This window comes from Epargyreus clarus, unplaced genomic scaffold (assembly GCF_041222505.1).
Source record: "Epargyreus clarus isolate Ecla_fem2 unplaced genomic scaffold, WU_Ecla_fem_2.2 ptg000014l, whole genome shotgun sequence".
NCBI lineage: Eukaryota > Metazoa > Arthropoda > Insecta > Lepidoptera > Hesperiidae > Epargyreus > Epargyreus clarus.
In genome coordinates this window covers 15,652,840-15,672,774 of record NW_027332222.1, presented here as the reverse complement: position 1 = coordinate 15,672,774, position 19,935 = coordinate 15,652,840, and the positions used below count along the sequence as shown (strand labels likewise).

The window sequence follows — 19,935 nt, the reverse complement described above, 5'->3', positions numbered from 1 at the left end:
ATTAGGTACCTATTTTTTACATATTCCTTTGTAATGTAGGTATAATCTTTTAAAAATCAGTCTGCATAGCGCGGTTATTATTTATTCTCCTGTTTCCGGATTTTTAATACTTGGTATAGTCCGCGCCAAACTTCTAGTTCTCTCTGAAGATGTCTTCGTCCCGCTAATATCTACAATTTCTCATTCAGATTTCTATATTCAGAGTGGACTACAAGTTTGGCGCGGACTCTAATATTATTATAATTTGAGAAATATAAGCCATCGGTCAAAGCTTCGGTCTACAAGATTCTATTGAAAAGTAACCTTGAAATAACCTTCATTAAACTTAAATAATGGCAGCGCATTTGGGATGAGTATTGCAAGATGCCATAAAACTTACGTGTTTTGTAGGTATTATGGTTGTAGATGTTTACAAATTGCATTAGCGAATTGCAAAAACGTATTCGATTTATGAAAACGCACGGCTGGGCATTGGGATAATATTAGCTGTCCGAATGCACTAGCCTAGTTTTTTTGTCATATCATAATAATATATAAATCTTTCCTTCAAATATGTTACCTATAGTATGGTAAATCAAAATTGGTAATCTAGTACAAATTCTTTGGTACAAATTATATTTTGTTCATGTTTCAGAGCTAGATTTTTTTGACATGAAATACCTGTGTATCATTACGTACAAAGCAATGTATTATATCATTACGTATTTTTTGATCATCAAGAACTATTCTCTTTAATAAATATATATTATGTTTTAAAATTGAATTCTATTAATTAGTACTTCTATAAATAAATTTTATTAAGTCTATGTGTATGATGTGCTGATATGATATATGTATGTGTAATGCTAATTTATTAAGCGGTGCATTTTTCTATTAAAAATAAAATTTGTATTTTTATAAAAATAACATGAAAGAAAATGGGATGGTGGTAAAAACAAACACAAAAAAATTAAAGCCATAAATTTATTTGCACTTAATATTAAGAAACATAAATTAAAAAAGAAACGGAATAATGATAACAGGAACCAAAATTTTAATGATGAAAATATAAATTAATGTATGATACAAAATTAAAATTGTGTCCACTAAAATAATAAAATCGAGTAATAACACAAAACACAAAGTAAGAAATGTCTGACTATATATCTACGATGATAAATAACACACGGTCTATGACAAATGAATAAATAAAAACGTTAACAAAATAAATTAACAAAAACAGCATTCTTAAACGTAACGATTCCCCTTTGAAAGCTTTTAATGATAATGATAAAATTAAAACAAAGAATTAGTTTTCTCTTCAAGCTTAAGTTAATCTTTTGGAATTACCAATTCTTTGTTCTTAAACAAAAGATAATACTACAAACGAAAATTAAAACCTTTGTACAACTACAAGCGAAGGTTTAAAATAATAAGCAAAATTCGTTATAACGATAGTGGAATGTTTCAAGAAGTACTTATCTGCTAAACTTATCGTATTTTACAAATTAAATAACAATAAAAATAGAAGTAAAACTGTACATAATTGTAACAGATTTTACGTAGAAAAAAATAAAGAAATACACACACAAATAAACTAAGAAAATGTCACTTCTACTTAAATATGAAATCTATGACGATTCAACTAGGACTACGCTAGCACCACTTTCTTTAAAATTTAGAATTTCGAACCCGAATAATATTTCTTTCAAAAATTTTGCTAAAGATGACTAGTACGAATTTAATTCGAGGGGACACTACGGTGAAATTAGGTTATGTAATGGTACAGAATATATTTTCAAAATAGTAAGAGATGTTCAACTTATCAATACTTATCAAAAAGTTTACTTAAGCCAATGGAAATGCGATAACATTGCAATTTAACCTCCTATTCTAAACTTTGTTATAAACGATGTAATATAATCCCTAATAATATTGTTAGAAATAGAAGTTAAAACGTTTTAATCAAGTATTTTCATAAATGTCATTGACTAACTTTAAAAGCGCAAAGTTTGAAATAGATAAACAGTAATATCAGTTCGACTTTGAAATTTTAATTCTAGCTCATTTGAACTCTGCAGATGACCTGATCGATCCAGTATATGATGTCAGGGGATGCTGCGATATTAAGGCATAATTGGATTGGAGCCAAGATTGCTGATGGATTGCTGTATCGTATCATACAGCTATTAGTTAGTAACCTTGAATACGAAAGGCTTTCGATAAAAGCCGTTCTTAAGGTATACGAAAATTGATTAGGTCTGGGATCAGACGAACTTGATCGAAATGTTCATTTTCTTATAATATGTTTTTAAATCAGCAAACACAAGATGTTCTTTGATGAAACAATTTATAATTCTACTATGTATTATGGTGGATTTTGTAATGATGCTATGATTATTATGAAGTGTAACACTAATCAAACTTTCTACTTGATTAGCCAGAGATTTATGAATTGTTTATACTTTATTCAAGTCATATTGCTTGACACTATCTTTAAGTTATCAGCTTATTTATTTTTAAACTAGTTTATCTGCGAAAATGTAATAAAGATCTTTACAATTTTACCATCACAACACCTAACCCGACCGAGTGACCCCAAATTCCGCAATCCGAAACTACGAGCCAAACTACTTAAACTATGATGCCGTTACCGACCTCCTTGGAGAAGGTGACTTGGGGCAGGTGGAGCTTGCGGCGGTCGAGCGACTGGCTGGTGGAGGAGCAGGCGGTGGGCGGGCGCGCGGCGGGGGAGGCCAGCGCGGCGCGCGGCGAGCGCGGCGGCGGCGGCGTGCCCTCCGCCGGGACTGACGGGATGGACTGGCCGAGCCGAGGCCTGATGCCGACGCCGTTTTGCGGGACGCGTCTGAAGGTCTCGAGGTTGAGCGTCTGGCCTGCGGATCTGGAATGAATATAAAGTTGGCTTAAATTCTCAAAGATATGGCTACCATTATAATTTTGTTAAGTTTTTCAGTTTCAGAGTTTTTTTATAAATTGATATAAAAGATGTTTAATTTTCGGATACCTCATGAACAATATATAAAATAAACAAATAGAAAAATATGTAGAATTTAGAAAAAAAACATCTTTATTACATTTTTTATAAACTAAAGTGTTCTTGTTCAATTTTAGCTTTTCATTAACTACTTAGAACTTCTAGTAAGTCAATAACATGACGACCACAGACTTATGTGATGATGACACTTAATTATTCTAATAGCTAATCACTTAGAGGATTCTTAGGGGATTTTAAATCAGATAATTATAAGTCAAATATTACTCACTTGACAAGGTTACGAACTTCTTCCTCGGGAGCTGTAACGACGTTTTTATTCCCCACGAAGACTATATAATCCCCAGCTCTGAGACCAGCTCTCTCAGCGGATCCCCCGGCAGCCACCCTTTCAACCCTGGGAGGTCTGGTCCAAACCACTGTAAAGCCGAATCCACCGCCACCACCGCGTACTAGCCTGAAAATAATTTTATCATTAGATGTGATTTTCAAATTGATCAAGTGTGATATGAATATAGTTTGCATATTATATGTCCCAAAGCAGGGTACGGGTCTCTTTGACACAATTGAGAAAGGCCTGATACTCCTCCGTCTCCATCTCCAATTCTCCACTTCAATGCGGATTAGTGTTAGTTTCGAGGTAATATTTATACGAGTATATATCAAGATTACAATACAAGATTGCAAGTTAAGCAGATACAGAATGCACGGCTTTTAGTTTACTCGAAACAACTTTATGACTGTTTATTTATTTGGAATCTTTTCAAGATCTACACAGCCTTGACCTCGTTTGAAGAAAAATACAAATAAGCGAAAATGTTTCATCTAAAAACTGATGTTTTAAAAAGTTTCAAATACTTATCTTTCAGTGCGATTTTATTGCACAAATATCAATATTATCAACAGTGAAGAATACTTGAAATTAATGAAGTTTCAGAAGCATTTCACCTTTAAAACCCGATGCTTAATAAACTTTTATAATGTATTTTGCTGCTATTACTATTTGATTCTGTCATAAAGATCGATTCATTTATCAATTCAGAGAATATCTGGAAATGTAGGATTTGCTTACTTTCTAGTGGTAGTGAATGGAGTTCTGCCGTTTCTCTGTGCGCGACGTGGAGCATTAGGGTCTTCGGGCGGGTCGAGCTCCAAGTAGCGGAGGAAGAGGTGCTCGTCTGCTTCGCGCTGCAATGCAGCAGCCACCTGCGCTTGCTGCGCTGCGGTAGGTGCTGGCCCGTTTGCGGCCACTGCTGGAAGGAGGAATTCAGTTAGTCTACTGGCATCTACTGTCTCTTAATCAGTAATAATACTAATAACAATAACTGTTTTGTCTCATATTTATTAATTAATTATGTTTTTATTAGTACTAAATCCAAGTTTTCCTTCGGTAAGATATTGGATAGTCGATAGATTAAAAACTTTTTACTTTGGTTTGGTTAATTAGTTGGTTATAAATATTATTTTATTTATTTTTAACATTCTTTTTGAGGTTTTTTCTGGTTAATGTTTTCAATTTGGAGAAATAAGTCAGACATAGATTTTAATTTAAAATCTGAAATTTCATTGTATTAGAACCATTTACTTTTATCATTTGGTATAGAATCAAATTAAAATTATATTATGCTACAATTCATATTTATATAATGATTTGATTATAATTATTATGACAATCGTACAGTTGTAAGCATATACTATTAGTACAGTCCTATGATGTTTTAGGCTTGTGAAAGTCTTACCTTTATCAGTCTGTGATTCCTTAGCGCCGTCATTGGTGCTGGTTTCCGTGTTGTCGGTGGCCATCTTGCGGGCGGTCACGCTAGCGCATCCGTCCAGCGGCGCGCTCGGGCCGCGGCCGCTGGCCTGCTGCAGGAAGTAGGTGCCGGTGATGTCGCCTTCAATAGCATCTTTTAGCGGGAACGAGACGCATCCTAGGAACTCGCTCCGCCTGCAACAAGTAAGGTAGTGGTAAGTTTAAAGTTATTGATGTTGATGATGATGATGACGTAATTGGTGTTTGATGCTAAAAGTTTTTGATTTTATTCTTTACAGTATTGGATAGTTTTAAGAATACCGTTTTGATCGTTAGTTATTTGTTTGAACATGTTCTCCTTTTGGTACTCTTGATAGTAATTGTATTTAAGTTTTTGCACCTTTGCATGAAAAAAGCTGGGTAATTTTAAAAGAATGAAATATTACGAAGGAGCGATAAGCTCTGTCAAAGAATTAAAACGTAAACTGTATTTTACACACTTATTTCAAGAAGTAATACTCAGGGTATAAAATAAGCACGCAATCGTATTACATAGTAACACGCACCACTATTTATATGACGATAACGATTAAAATTGACGTTTTTTGCTCGTTAAGGTTGTAGTATTTTCTTATCTTTAAATAATTTAAAGGTTTGTAAAAGGTATAATTTGAATTTTAATACAAACGTCGCTGTGGAAAGATTAACGTTAATGTCATAATATCCAACAGTTATGATGGTATTAAAAAAAAAGAATAATTAAAATCGGTCCACTAATGGCGGAGTAATTCGTGTACATACATAAAAAAAATTACGGGCCGAATTGAGAACCACCTCCTTTTTGAAGTCGGTTAATATGAAAATAGACATAATTGCAAATAAAAAATTGTAGCCTCAAAATTTTGATGATGAAGTTCGACTGAAGTAGAGACACATTCCATAAGTTTTAATCAATTGACCTCCATCCAGATGAATTTTCTTCGACTTAGAACTTTCATCCGTTTCAAGGGTATTTGGTTGTTGAATTCTAGTGGCCACATTCCAGATAGTATGGACTACTTCCAGCTGCGTTTTCTTAAAAAATCGAGGCCGAAATTTTGCCAAATAATGATGAATGGACAGAAAATCACATGGTCATTATCCTAATGTAGCATGACTTTGGTCTTTGTGTCCCACTTTCCTGTTGATTTGGAATATGGTGCTACCAAAATGTAGGTAATGGCTAACGGTTTATGGTATAACTATAACTTTCATGACTAATTTTATAACGCACTTGCGGACTGTATCATTATTTTGTATTATTTCATTATATCCCATAAAAGCTTACACTATGTATGCTTTAGCATAATAATGAAGATAATTTCGGTTCTAATTTCACTGTGTGTTCAATGTTCATTACATTACATTTCATTATTTTTCACTTGAGTCATTATTTTTTCACATACTTCCAAAAATACACCCTTAAAGGTCATCGCTTATTTTTATTTCTACGACATTAAGTATTTTCATTTTGTTTTCTTTAATAACATCCAAGTATTTTTCATTACCATAACTCACATTACTCGATTCCAAATATTATAGCACTGGTATAATTATGCCTCGTGTTTCTTGCACACTTAAAGAGTTCTTCAGAAATTGTTTTAAGCGTGTTTTTATAACGTACATGCAACCACATTGTGCTTAGTAGGAGTAAGTACATATAAGCTTGCACGACGCCGAAGAAGGAGAAAGTTTTTGTGACGAGTCTCATAAGGTCGATTTGGTAATTACAAGATCCTTGACAGTAGTGCTTGTTTAGGCCTCTACTTTCTTACTCTTCTAGTGTTATTTTATAATCTTACTTGTCAGGGAAGATGAGCCAATGGCAATGGTTGGTTTTCTCGTTGAAGAAATATAGTGTCTGATAATTTAAATGTTATTTAATCTCATATGATGTTTATCTGTACTGTTGAAACATTTTACTTTCTATCACTGTTATGCATTTAGGTATTAAAATCAGTCCTAATATGACCATTTCGTTAATATTTTCGAGATCATATTTTTTATTTTTATACTTAATAAAAAATAGTTCGTTCAAAAATATTTTATATAAATTACTAATTCCATCCTTGGTAATGGTATTATTGAACACATCCTTAATTTTTCATTTCAACTTTCAACTTCATCTGCAATTCAATCAATCAGGCTAACATTTCCATAACTGATATCAATGTAAAAACTCGTCATCTATGCCTTCCTTATAAAGCTTCAGCGCAACAACTAAGTACACATGTTTCAATTTAATTCTGAGCGATTGCACAATCTTAGTCATGTTCCTACACCAGCCAAACATAGTTCACTTCCATATATCAACATGTGGTTCATTAGTATCGCCCACTGGTTACGAGAAGTGTATTACGTGGCCTATAATTGCATAATTGCCTAATATCCTTATATTAATGACCACTTCGAGCGGCTGCTTTGACTTTGATTACGATATTAGTTTCGGAACTTCCGAAATTGGTAAATCACCTATTAAAATTCAGCAATTTTAATTTACATTTAGTTTCCGTTAATGGTAATTTCCTTTCATTATCTATGGTATTTTAGAGGATAGGCATCAATATTCATATATTCTTCGTGTGTCTAGTATTTAGTAATTCTAAGGTCATACTTAGATCCAATTTTTACAACAGGCTGGTTAGATCCATAAGATTATTAAGTTGCTGTAGATTGAGGATAATCACATAAAGGTATTTTGAAGCAAATTTTAACCTCATTATGGTAATTACATACAGATTGTGATCTATACATATATACGTAATTCCCAGGATCTCAATTTGCTTCTGCGTCAGTATATAATATAATCGATATTATAAAATAGTGTTATATTGAATAGACATTTATTGATACAACACACATCTATGGGACGTTCGTGCAAGATCCTCCCCTAAGGTTTCACATAAGCTTCTAAAGCATGCAAGGGGCCTGTTCCACAAAGCCGTTCTTCTTCGTCGCGATATACATTGGAGTGCAGGTCCATGCGTACTAGAGTGACGGGGGACACCAAGCGGGATCACTTACGGAGATAGATGTCACTCTTCCTCGACAATTGGTGGGTTGTTTGTGGTCTCGGTGTCGAATTCGGTCTCAGTCACTCTTTCAAGGATATCAGCGGGGAGACTGTTCTTTCTGGCCCTGGGCTCGGGAGGGTCCCATTCGGGGAGGCTATTCTTTCTGCAAAGGTGTAAGTTTCGGTGCGTGTGTTGGTGGGAGCAGTGCTGCCGCGGGGGCGGGTCCTCCTTCCGCGCCTGGCTCAGCCCGGCTACTGTTTGCGACACGAACGACATCCCGTTTCTCGTCTACTCTAACTTTTAGATTACCAACGAGGTCGTTGCTGCAAAATTTATACAACAATGTCACCGTGGGATTTGGTTAGTCAATTAACATCTAAAGCAGTGCCAATTAATTTTTCATATCGTATTTTTTATTAGCGTAAAGTTTTATATTTATAGCAGTCAATCACTGTTTCCGTTCTCAATAAAAATAATAGTCTAAATATTGTTGCAGTTTCCTTTATCGAGACACAAATTTAATTCAACTGCATATTCGATTAGAAGTAGAGTTTATTCCAAATAACTACTGTCACAAATGCCAATAGAGACGTTATATAAAACCACCGGTATACTTCGTTACGTATCAGCTAAACTCCTTGAAACTTCCAAGTACTAACGAGCCATTAAAAATGAAAGTGAAATATCCGCTAGGGCGGAAATAGCAAACATTTTCTTTATCACGCGATCAAGGGGCCATATGTCGAAGAAGTGGACAAATGTGTTTACATTCACGGAGTAGTAGGTATCTATTATGTACTCATATGAAACCCAATGGTGATAATGACACTTATATTGGTGTTAGAAGTTTATGATTTTAATCATCCACTACTGGGAATGTGTCTCCTCTCAGAATGAGAAGGTTTTGGTCATCATGCTGACTAATTGTGGATGGGAGACTTTATATAGATACATTTTATTTTTTTTATTTCTTAGACGTGTAGGTTTGTTTATGACTGTTTCCTTCACATGAAGCATGAGATAAATACTTTCTAATACGAAATTCTTTAAATAAAAATCTTCGAATAATCGAACGCTGATCTCCAGGCATGGCAAATCGAAATGATACCAATAGACTATAATTGTTTAGAGCAAACATAGCAAATATTTGAGACAAATTAAATCAAATAAGATTTGAAGTTACAAGTTATTTTTTAGAATGAAAATAGAAATTTAGTTGAAATTCTATGTTAAAGGGAAAAGTTAGCATCAAAGGGTCTCTGGCAAAGGGACAAATAGTTGGACAACACGCAAGGAGAGGCGCGTTCGTGATGAATTGGCAATTTGGACAAATTGTTCTGATGTTACACCGACCCGAGGGTTGCTTTACAATCGCCAGATTAAGCCCGATTGCCTGGAAATTGTGGTCGGAAACTAAATTAGCCGCTAATCTATATCTACGATACAGCTTGAAATTTCATTATAACCTAGAACTATTTACATTTTCAAATATTAAAATTATCGCAATATATAGCAAGTTTTAGTTCGTAAATTTGATAAAAACGACCAGTTGATAGTAGTATATGATAAAACGTTTAAATTATTACTTAATCAAACGAAATTACTCGTATTATTATTAAGAAACATTTTGAAATGACAGAACGAATAGAAACAATGAATCAACGAAAGAAAGAAATTTGAATGCAGTGAAACATTTTGAATATATACATATAAAATGCGATGGCTGGACTGGTATCATGTCTGAAGTAAATATTGAAACAAATGTAAATTTTCAGACAAAAACAGTAAAAACAAAACTCATAATGAATGGTAAAATGAAGTGTGGGGTTTACGTTGACTCTGGCCGTAAAAGTATATTTACAGCTTAGAACTCGGCAATTGCATATAAAAACAGGTCAGTGATCCCGTAGAAAATTGTAGAAGCAGAAAGTTTTGGCTACGGGCCAGAGAACTCTTCCCTCAGTCATAAAACTGTCCTGATACCTCCTCAGCTCGCAGATACCTCACGAACAAACATCTACTCATGTTACTCGGCGTATAAATTTCAATAATGTACTGCAAATGTTTACCGAGAAATAGAATGATGAACAAATATGTACACAGATTTGCGTTAAGACGTAATTACTATGATTGACGATAATTTAATGATTAAGTTGAACGACCTCTCAATTTATACCAAAGTTAACAAACGTGAGCTTGAAGTAATGGATGTTAAATTTCAGAATAATGAAAACGGAATGACAAGTGGAAACAAATAAGATATTAACAACAATGCGCTTAAACCAAGCAGCAAAAACAAACAAAAATTCGGGCGAGAGGTGGATGGAACGCCGAAAGATATTTTTAATTCACGCGAAGTCGGGCGTGAGAGAGGGGTGTGAAAAGACCCAGTTTTGTGTAGGTGTGTCAAGGAGTCATTGCTAGCAAGTCTGAAACTGACATTCTGGTAATTGCGATGTCGGGGCATATACAGGCGAATATAAAGACTAACTGTGACTATGTTTTAGTTGTGGACGTCTTATTTAGTTTTACGTTTGCAATAGCGTAGGTAACGATTTTGCTAATTCTAGTGAAGTTTTTATAGTAGTTTTTGTAGTTATTGATATAGAAATAAAGTTTACCTGATTTTTTATGACGAACTAAGAAAGAAACGTAAAACGGTTACAAATTTTATTACCTGGAATGGCAATTTTTTTGACATGCAGATATTTTGAAGCAAAATAAAAGGTCATATATTTAATAAAATGAACTAAACCACCTTTACTAAAGAACAAGCAAGGTCGAATGTCTGGATTTTTCTATGATGATTATTAGACAAGGAGTGTGGTATATAAGAACATAATTATAATTGAAGAAACAGTACTACGTAGGATTTTCGTGTCAACTATGTCAAAGGTTAAGTTCTACTTAGACTCTACTCAGTACAAAGTAAGGTGCGGTAAGAGCCTTATTTCCTCCACATGACACCTTAGGTCAGTGTTCATTTGCTCGCAACGTCAAAGCTACGAAATAAGGTGTGTGAAGTCTACTTTCTTTGAAAAATGATATAAGAACTAGACAGGCTTTCTAAGGAGAAAAGTAGGGCTGAAAACGTTTATGTACTTTGTGTATCGAAAGTATGACGTGTGTGTATTGTATAGTCTGTGTGGTGTGGTTTTTTTTTTATAATATAAGAATAGCAGACGAGCATGCAGTCCACCTGATGTGGCTACTGCCGCCCATGGACATCTGTAATCAACCCCAGATAGGATTAGATATTCCTACCTGAGGTCGGCCACAGATGCGCCGCTACCCCTGAGGACTAAGCTGGAACGCCTCGGAAAAGTCTGTCTCCCTTACCACACCCTTCAAACCGGAACACAGCAGCGCCTAACACTGCTGTTATTAGGTAGAAATAGGTGTGGCGGTGGTGCCGCCGGAGTTGAACCACAAAGGGTTCTACCACCTTTAAAAAGGTGGTAAAGCTTGGTGGTAAACCTTTAAAGTGTGGTAAGGGAGACTTAGTCTTCAGGGGTCTTCAGCAACATATCTGTGGCCGGCATTAAGTAACACTTTAATCTAATCTGAGGTTGATAGCCACTTACCGTCAGGTGGACTGTATGTTCGTTTGCTATTTCGATATTATAAGAAATAGGTTATATCGTTCATTTTCTGTAATCATAATCCTACCTATTATCATTACCTCATTATACATCATTATTACCATACCTATTATCATTAAATTTTATACACACGTTATCAGGGGTTCAGAAAAGGGCATAGAATACCTTTAATATCAAAGACGTTGTTAGGGGTTCAGAAAATGACATTTTATGCCAAAAGAAAGCACCATTCCCAAGTGATATATCGCAAGCAAAGCTGCGGGTAAAAGCTAGTCCTAACATAAAAATACCAACATAATATCGACACGTAATATCGCTCATGACTAAAATAGGCGCGGCCGTCACACCCTTACCCTAGCATTTCTTAGAATGTAATATAATTACATCAGCTAGGCTATAGGTATAAATTATAATTACTGGGCCTTAACCGTATTACCCCTTAGGGCATGTGGAATTTTCATCTAATACACATTTATAGGGGAGAGGGCGCACCTGTGCCACTGTTGACATTGTCTCTGTTATTTAAAATCGTTTAATATTATAAGAATAAGTAACCCTACGGGAAAAAGTGATAAAAAGGTGAAATAAGTTGTGACTCAACAGGACTAATGTTATGTGCTGCATAAATTGAACAATTACGTAGAAATATCCATAAAACCACGGACAGTTAAAGATAGTGTTTGGATACGTATACCGAAGAATATCGAAGAAAGCAACTCATACAGACGGAAAACAACCGCTTACCTAAATTCCAAGTAAGGAACAAGTGCCAAAGGACGTATATTAAACAATATTGTATATGTGATAACCTAAAATTACACATAACGTACAATACAGTCATCACACGCAATAAAGATATCGAAGATAACGCCATCTATCGGCAGGCAACAAAACTATTTCGATCTGAATCTTGCGCAAGATTACTTACAAACTGTTACTTAGTAATCTTACCTAACAGTTCCTTACATTGCCAAAAGAGGGCACGACCAGTAAGTGCACAATGGAAGAAATCGCGAAAATCTTACAAGAAATACAGGCTGACATAGCAATTAACAAGAAAGAAATGAAAGAGATGGAACATAACATTAAACAGTCGATAAATCAAAATATAGACGAAAAATTCCTCATTTTTGAAACAAAAACCAAACAATTGGAAACAAAAATAGAACAACAACAAAAAACGATTGAAAACTTAGACAAACAACTAAGAAAGAAAAACATCATATTTTTTGGAATCGAAGAAAAGGAAAAGGGTTATGAAAGCCTACTCTCAGTAGTACTCGACATCATAAACAATATGATGAAAATACCTTGTCAAAGGTGGGAAATCGAACACGTTAACAGAATGGGGAAAAATACAGGAAAAGTTAGACCAGTGGTCGTTACAACAACAACTACAAGTAGGAAAATAGAATTACTTAAAAAGAAGAAATCATTGGACGGTACAAACATTTATCTGAAAGAAGATTTCCCCCCTAACGTGCTACAAAAACGAAGAGAATTGCAAGAAGATCTTAAACGCGAACGGGAGGCGGGGAAGAAGGTAGCCCTACGCTATGACAAAATTGTGACTATAAAACCACGAAAATCAGAAGTCCAAACACCTACAGAAAGAAATACAAACAAACGTTTTATGTCTACATCACCCGAAGAAACCACGAATGAAACTAGGAAACATCACAACAACGAAAAGACTATACAATTACCGAAAAGAAACAAGTCTCAAACCATAACTGGTTTCTTACGCCCGTCACAGCTGAATCTTAATACCCCGGCTCTACCAACTGTAAATGTGGAAGATATCCCAAAAAACTAATTAGCGCCTCCGTAACCTCTCTACCTTCTCCAAGCCGGCCGGTCACCGTGGAGAAGCCAGACCACTGCCTCCTAAACCACACTCAAAACCAAAATACCATTTTTAGTAGCAAAAACATAAAAAAGAAAATAACAACACAAAGTCTCTACATAGCAAGCCTCAATGTAAGAACACTATTATCGGACAGTAGAATAGAAGAGCTAAGATACGCTGTTAAGTCAATAAAATGGGACATTATAGGTCTATGTGAGACAAGAAAAGAAAAGGAAATGATAGAAGAATACACGGATTTTATCCTATTTCATTCGCCTGGAATGAACGGAAGAAATGGAGTAGGGTTCTTAATTAAAAAACATTTAAAACGCAATATAATAAATGTCAAAAGTTTCTCGGATCGCGTGGCGTTACTAGAATTACAAATATCTGACAACTCTATCTGGTCCTTTGTACAAGCATACGCCCCCACAGAACAAGGTACCGAAGAAGATTTAAAGACTTTTTATACAACATTGCAATACGCTTTAGACTCCATTCACACAAAAAATATAATCTTACTCGGAGACTTCAACGCAAAAATAGGGAAAGCTCAAAAGAATGAAAATAACATAGGGCAATATGCACACGGAAATAGAAGCCCACATGGCCAAAAATTGATAGATTTTGCCATCGAAAATGACTACTACTTCATGAACAGCATGTTTCCATGCAAACCGCACAAAAAATGGACATGGCGATCACCAAACAATCAACATTTCAACGAGATTGACTACATACTAACAAACCAACCAACCAGTATAAAGAATTTCGACATAATAAAAAGCTTGAACTTCAACTCTGATCACAGGATGATTAGATGTGAGCTGTCATTGACTTCAAAGCCACCAAGAAGAAAAATAAAATCTATTGCCTATACTAGAGTCACACTGAATATCTCAGATAACGACGCCAGACATTGGGAAAATAAATTTATTGAAACGATTAATACACATACAGGGGTACAAAATCAATACGATAACCTAGAAAAGGAGTTACAAAATTTTTCAAAACAACTACCTCGAAAGAACAAACATACAAATAAATATATAAATGACGAAACAAAGTGTCTACTACAGCAAAGGAAAAAATTATATAAGGAAAAGAGAACGAATGAAGTAAAACTCGAATTAACAAGAATAAGCAAAAAAATTAATAGAAATCTTATGCAACAGAAAAGGACAATACGACAGAATACCTTCGTAAAATTCATAAGTAAAACGGGAGGTCTACGTAAAGCCTACAAAGAGTTAAGTGATAAATCAGAATGGACAGGAAATCTGAAGAATAAACAGGGAATTACACTAACAAAACGTCCTGATATCATAAATGAAGCCACACAATTCTACAAAGAACTCTACACTAGTATAGATAAAACATACTCTCCCCTTTGCATAAAACCGAACGAGACTAATGGGGAAAATGCAGACCAAGAGATACCAACGATTCTTACTTCAGAGATCGAGTACGCTATCAAATGCCAAAAAAATGACAAGACTCCAGGGAGCGACAATATTACAAACGAAACCCTTAAAACTCTATCCACTGCACTCTTGAAACCTCTGCAAGCTTTGTTCAATAATATCCTTAGAACGGAAACCACACCAGACCAATGGTCAAACTCCACCATCATTCTACTGTTCAAAAAGGGAGATAGAAGCAATCTAAGCAACTACAGGCCTATTAGTCTCTTGTCCAACGTATACAAAATTTTTTCAAAGATTATATTGAACAGAATAACGAGGACTCTAGATGAACAACAACCGCGCGAACAAGCAGGCTTCCGGAAAAGATACTCGACTATAGACCACATTCAAACTGTCACACAAGTAATAGAGAAAACAAAAGAGTATGGAAAGACGATATGCCATCAAAAACAATGCTTGTAAAAAGATCCAAGTCTCGCCATTCAATTCTTCTACCGTAAAAAGTCTTGAGATCTATGTAATACCAAGCCGGTAATGTATGCAGTCCCTACTTAAGGGACCTTCTGTCTTAAGGTATTATCTCACTATCTAACCTAACAACATCTCATGGGACCATACCAATATTAAAAATATTTTATGTTCTAAATAAATTAACGTGGCAATCGTACTGCAAGTCACATTGTGTTTTCATCTTATCATATCGCATCACACAGGTAACATTAGTACGATTGCCACGTCAATTTATTTAGAACATAAAATATTTTTAATATTGGTATGGTCCCATGAGATGTTGTTAGGTTAGATAGTGAGATAATACCTTAAGACAGAAGGTCCCTTAAGTAGGGACTGCATACATTACCGGCTTGGTATTACATAGATCTCAAGACTTTTTACGGTAGAAGAATTGAATGGCGAGACTTGGATCTTTTTACAAGCATTGTTTTTGATGGCATCTCATTCCTTTTTGTAGATATTTCTACTCTTTTCCTTTCCGGTACCTTCCACTAGTTGAATCTCAACAACAGATTTTTTTAAAGGCAATTAAATTGTTTAGGTAGTCTTTGTAGTTATGTAAATAATCTTGCCATTCATCATCACTTTCATTCGAACATGACAATAAATTAAATCTAAAAAAGTTACTATTTTGACAACTGAAATTATGCCCGTTATCCTCAGGAAAAACATCTTCTAAAAACATCTCTACTGATTGTGATTTATTTATTTATTTATTGGGATTTAACGTGTCTTCGTATTAAATAATCGACATCCCTTACTTTCTTCTGAATATCCGACAAAAATCATTGGTAATCTTTCACTGACTTCGTCGGACTCCGGTTTTTGATATAAACCACAGTATTTACTGCCCTTGCTCAAATTAGCTTCAATTTATAATAGACTTCTGACTTCTGAAATGAAATGAAATATTTATTTAATAATGATAACATTCGTTTTAGACTTCTCGCATATACAATAATAGTTCTGTTAGCTGTTTCAACCACAACAATTTGTTTAGGGGTATATAGTATCGCCTTCTAATGTAGAATTCCATTTGTTGATAAGAAAATATTGAAAGCTCTATTACAAAATATCGTCCCACCATCTGATCTCATACATTTGTTCGACTTGCTAGTTCCCTTTTCAACACTTTATATTTTTGACATTTCTTAAAGACTCACTCTTATGTTTTAGAAAATAAACATTCATCGTGTCATTCGAGAATAATAGTCGATAAATAATAACATGTACCTTGAACCGTTGAGTGAACTAGCTTCCATGGGACTACATAAATCTGTATGTACGATCTCCAGTATGTCGTTCGTTCGCGTTCAGAGGTTTGGAAATGGTTTCTCACTAGTCGTCATATCCGTCGGTAATGTTCACATTATCAAGACCAGTCATAATATTCTTTAAAATTCGCATATATTCCGGATTAATATGGGCTAGTCTTCTATGCCAATATTTATTTGACATTGTCAAATTACATATCGGTGATTTGACAAATTGTATATATACCATTTACGTTGTGGCCAGTTGCGATGATAATATCTATAGAGTTACTAATAGTGCAACCGTTTTTCAAGAAATTAACAGTAAATCCTTTTTCAGTAAGTTTACTCACCGCTAACAAATTCATACTTAAAATTATTTATATTAAAAAGGTTTCTTATAATAATTTCCACGTTTTTTTCGGGTAGGTACTACCACAAAATAAAAACTAACAGAAGTCAATCTTCATACAAAGTGGGCTGGAGTAACGCACACGTAGACACCACTTACCGACTCGTTATCTCGGGGGGACTCGAGCGCATACGTGCGCGACTGTCAGTTCATTTCTGACACGCGTTTGTAACTGTTTTGTACAAGCAATGGAGCAAAAAAAAATACCCTAATTGTGCAATGGACGGTTGTTTAAATTCAACGTTAAACTGTGGATTTTCGTTTTTTTATAGCTATCAATTATCAAGCTACTAGGAGCTGATATTTTTGGTGATCATGGCAAGAATATGTTATAAAGTGGATATCTAAGCTCGATTTATATAGTAGTTTCCTATTTCGAATCATTTGAAACGAACTTAACTAAATTTTTGTAATATTGCGTTGAAATGTTACGTACCTAATATTACGTAAGTTGAAAACATGATTTTTTGTTCGTATATATATTGGTTTGTCTTTAATGCCATTTGGTAGGTTTATGTCTAAAACGGATAGGGCAAAAGGAATTGTGTAATTAGGGTAATCCGTTTAGAAGTTATTAGGGATTTTCTATTGTGAACATTGTAATTTTTTATGTGCTTACATATAAAAATTATTTTCATAGACATTTATTTATGCTCAATAAGGCCGAAATTTGCCTAAACACTTGTTTCCTTGGAAACAAACTTATTATTATTTTATAATGCGGTGACAGTTGCTTAACCTCACGACAGTTATTGTATTTTGTGTATGTTACCGTTAGATTGTAGAATACGTTAGCATACACATTAACTAGGCTTAAGATTAGCTAGAAAATATGCAGATTAACTATGTAGTTAAAATTCGAAACATCTTTTCAGACTTGTTCTTAGGGCTAAAACACATACCTTTTTACGACACGACAACGTATCGTGACACATAGCGACATCGTGCCGCAAAGCGATATTGTTTCGTGAAAATATACAATGTTTGTCGTAAATTCATGACACGACGACGCATCATGGCATGCACGGGTCGACGTCAAGGGGTGAAAATTGATACAATCTTCGTTTTGTACTTTAGGTAGTGGGCAAGCTATCTGCGTTTTAACTGATTTAGGCACATTAGCCGTAACATCTAGTTTTTTTCTCATGACATTTGTCAGAAATTCGGAATGTTTTTGATATTATATAACTTTTTAGGGTTCCATACCCAAAGGGTAAAAACGGAACCCTATTTCTAAACTGTCCGTTTGTCTGTCTGACATAGAGCTCTATTTCTGGAACCTTAATAGATAGAAATTTAAAAATTTTACGGAATATGTATAATGGTGGCCGCTTTAACAATAAGTACTAAAAATAAAAAGAAAAACTTTCAAATAAAGGAGAGTTGCCATACAAGGGCCTTCTTTTTCTTTATGAGGAGGAAATCTTCAAAAGGTACTCGACGACGTGGGAGTGACGCCGGGTTATGTGGGACTTTAGCCGCACTAAAATCCTCCGGTGGCCGTCCTCAACGTTTGTTGGAGAACTCCGGGATCTCCGACTGAACGTAACAGAAGTCCTTTAAGCGCGATGCCCCGATCGAGCTCTGCCCTGGGAGAACAGTTTTCGCTCCTCCTAAACTATCCGGTGTTCACGACGGTATGCGACTACACATACCGCCGTCCTTCCCGGGGACACTTATTGGACGGTTCGAGCTCCCTCTTGCCACTCCCAACTCCGGAAGCCCCCTTGTAGTTGCTTCTTACGACAGGCACGGGATATCGTAACCCTTTTTTAGTCCAGGAACTACAGAGACAAACATATAAGGACCTGCTATTTTTTAGCGTTTTTCATTTGAAATGTTCACAATGCATTATATGGCTGCTATAACATCAATTAGTATAAATAAAAATAAAATAAACAGATATTTTTGTGGTACGGAACCCTCAGTGTACGAGTTCGATTCGCACTTCACCCATTATTTGAATTGAATTTAAATTGAAGTTGGAATTGAAAACGTCTTTTGTCTCGAGGATAAAAACAATTGACGTCGCCTATAATAGTAGGGGAGCCCAAGACGGGATTTCGAGAGTGACTCGAACGCGGCAGATTAAGATATGGGAGATACCTTACATCCTATAGAGTATCTTAAACTATCCATTTGGGGGGTTCAACCAGGGAAGTCCATCAGACTATTAATAAAAAATCGTATTATCTATAGTAGCTTAATTACATGTTGAAAACAATAAATTTATAATCTGATGGTTTGAGGGCGGCGTTAGGGAGTAATAAGGTTGCAAAAAATCTATACCTGGACATACTCGAGTGCGGTATTTTTTTTAATACAAAGGAAATAATGCTAGAAAATATGCACTATCTGATAGCGCCATTTATTAGCATGGATCCCTGGAAAGTAATAGTGTACAACAAACTAAAGGAAAAGGCAAATTTTATGGAAAATACATTATTCTTTATATATTCTCATTCTATTTTTTTTTTCAAATCGTCAGTATAAAAAACCCCTCCACTAAATCGTCACATGAAGGGTTATGATAAGTAAAACATCAGCTGGAATTTCCTGTATAATAATATTACGCCCTCGAGTGTGTCAAGATAACTTTTTTTTCCCATTTTCGAAGAGTTACAGTCTTTCGAATCGAATCGTCAGTCTTTCGAATGGGGGACTCATCTGGGGTAACTTCATATGCCCTTTGAAAATCTAATGTGCTGGTTACTTTTTTTTCCATTTTTACCTCTCGTATGGCTGTCCCCCTATGCAAACCAGCAAATAAACATATTTCCGGCATCAGAGATATATACTCTATCACTAACCTGCCGCGCCTTGAGTATGTCTGACTCTGCTTTTTACATTTTTCGAATCATCTAGAAACTATTCCCACGGTAAATCGAAAAATATCACACAACCTTTTCTTCACTCTAACGTGTAATCTACACAATCGTATACGTCCTATTGACGCTCGAGTTTCTACCCATTTAACATAATGGGCTCCCCTACTACTCGTACATTTCGCGGACAGAAACACAGATTCATTAACTGCAAATGTAACTTTGTAATCCTATATAACTTATATAGGATACAAAG

The 19,935-nt window shown here is 35.1% G+C and overlaps 1 protein-coding gene across 2 annotated transcripts in view; it reads right to left on the bottom strand.

The window, feature by feature from the left end:
* Positions 1–19,935, bottom strand: part of PsGEF (Protostome-specific GEF) — a 79,040-nt gene that overhangs the window by 21,603 nt on the left and 37,502 nt on the right. For both annotated transcript variants that reach the window (XM_073079194.1, XM_073079195.1), the window contains 4 exons: positions 4,732–4,940; positions 4,065–4,245; positions 3,264–3,449; positions 2,638–2,881 (listed from right to left, as the gene is read on the bottom strand). In XM_073079194.1, the coding sequence (XP_072935295.1) occupies positions 2,638–2,881; positions 3,264–3,449; positions 4,065–4,245; positions 4,732–4,940 (820 nt within the window). The remainder of the gene's footprint in view (positions 1–2,637; positions 2,882–3,263; positions 3,450–4,064; positions 4,246–4,731; positions 4,941–19,935) is intronic.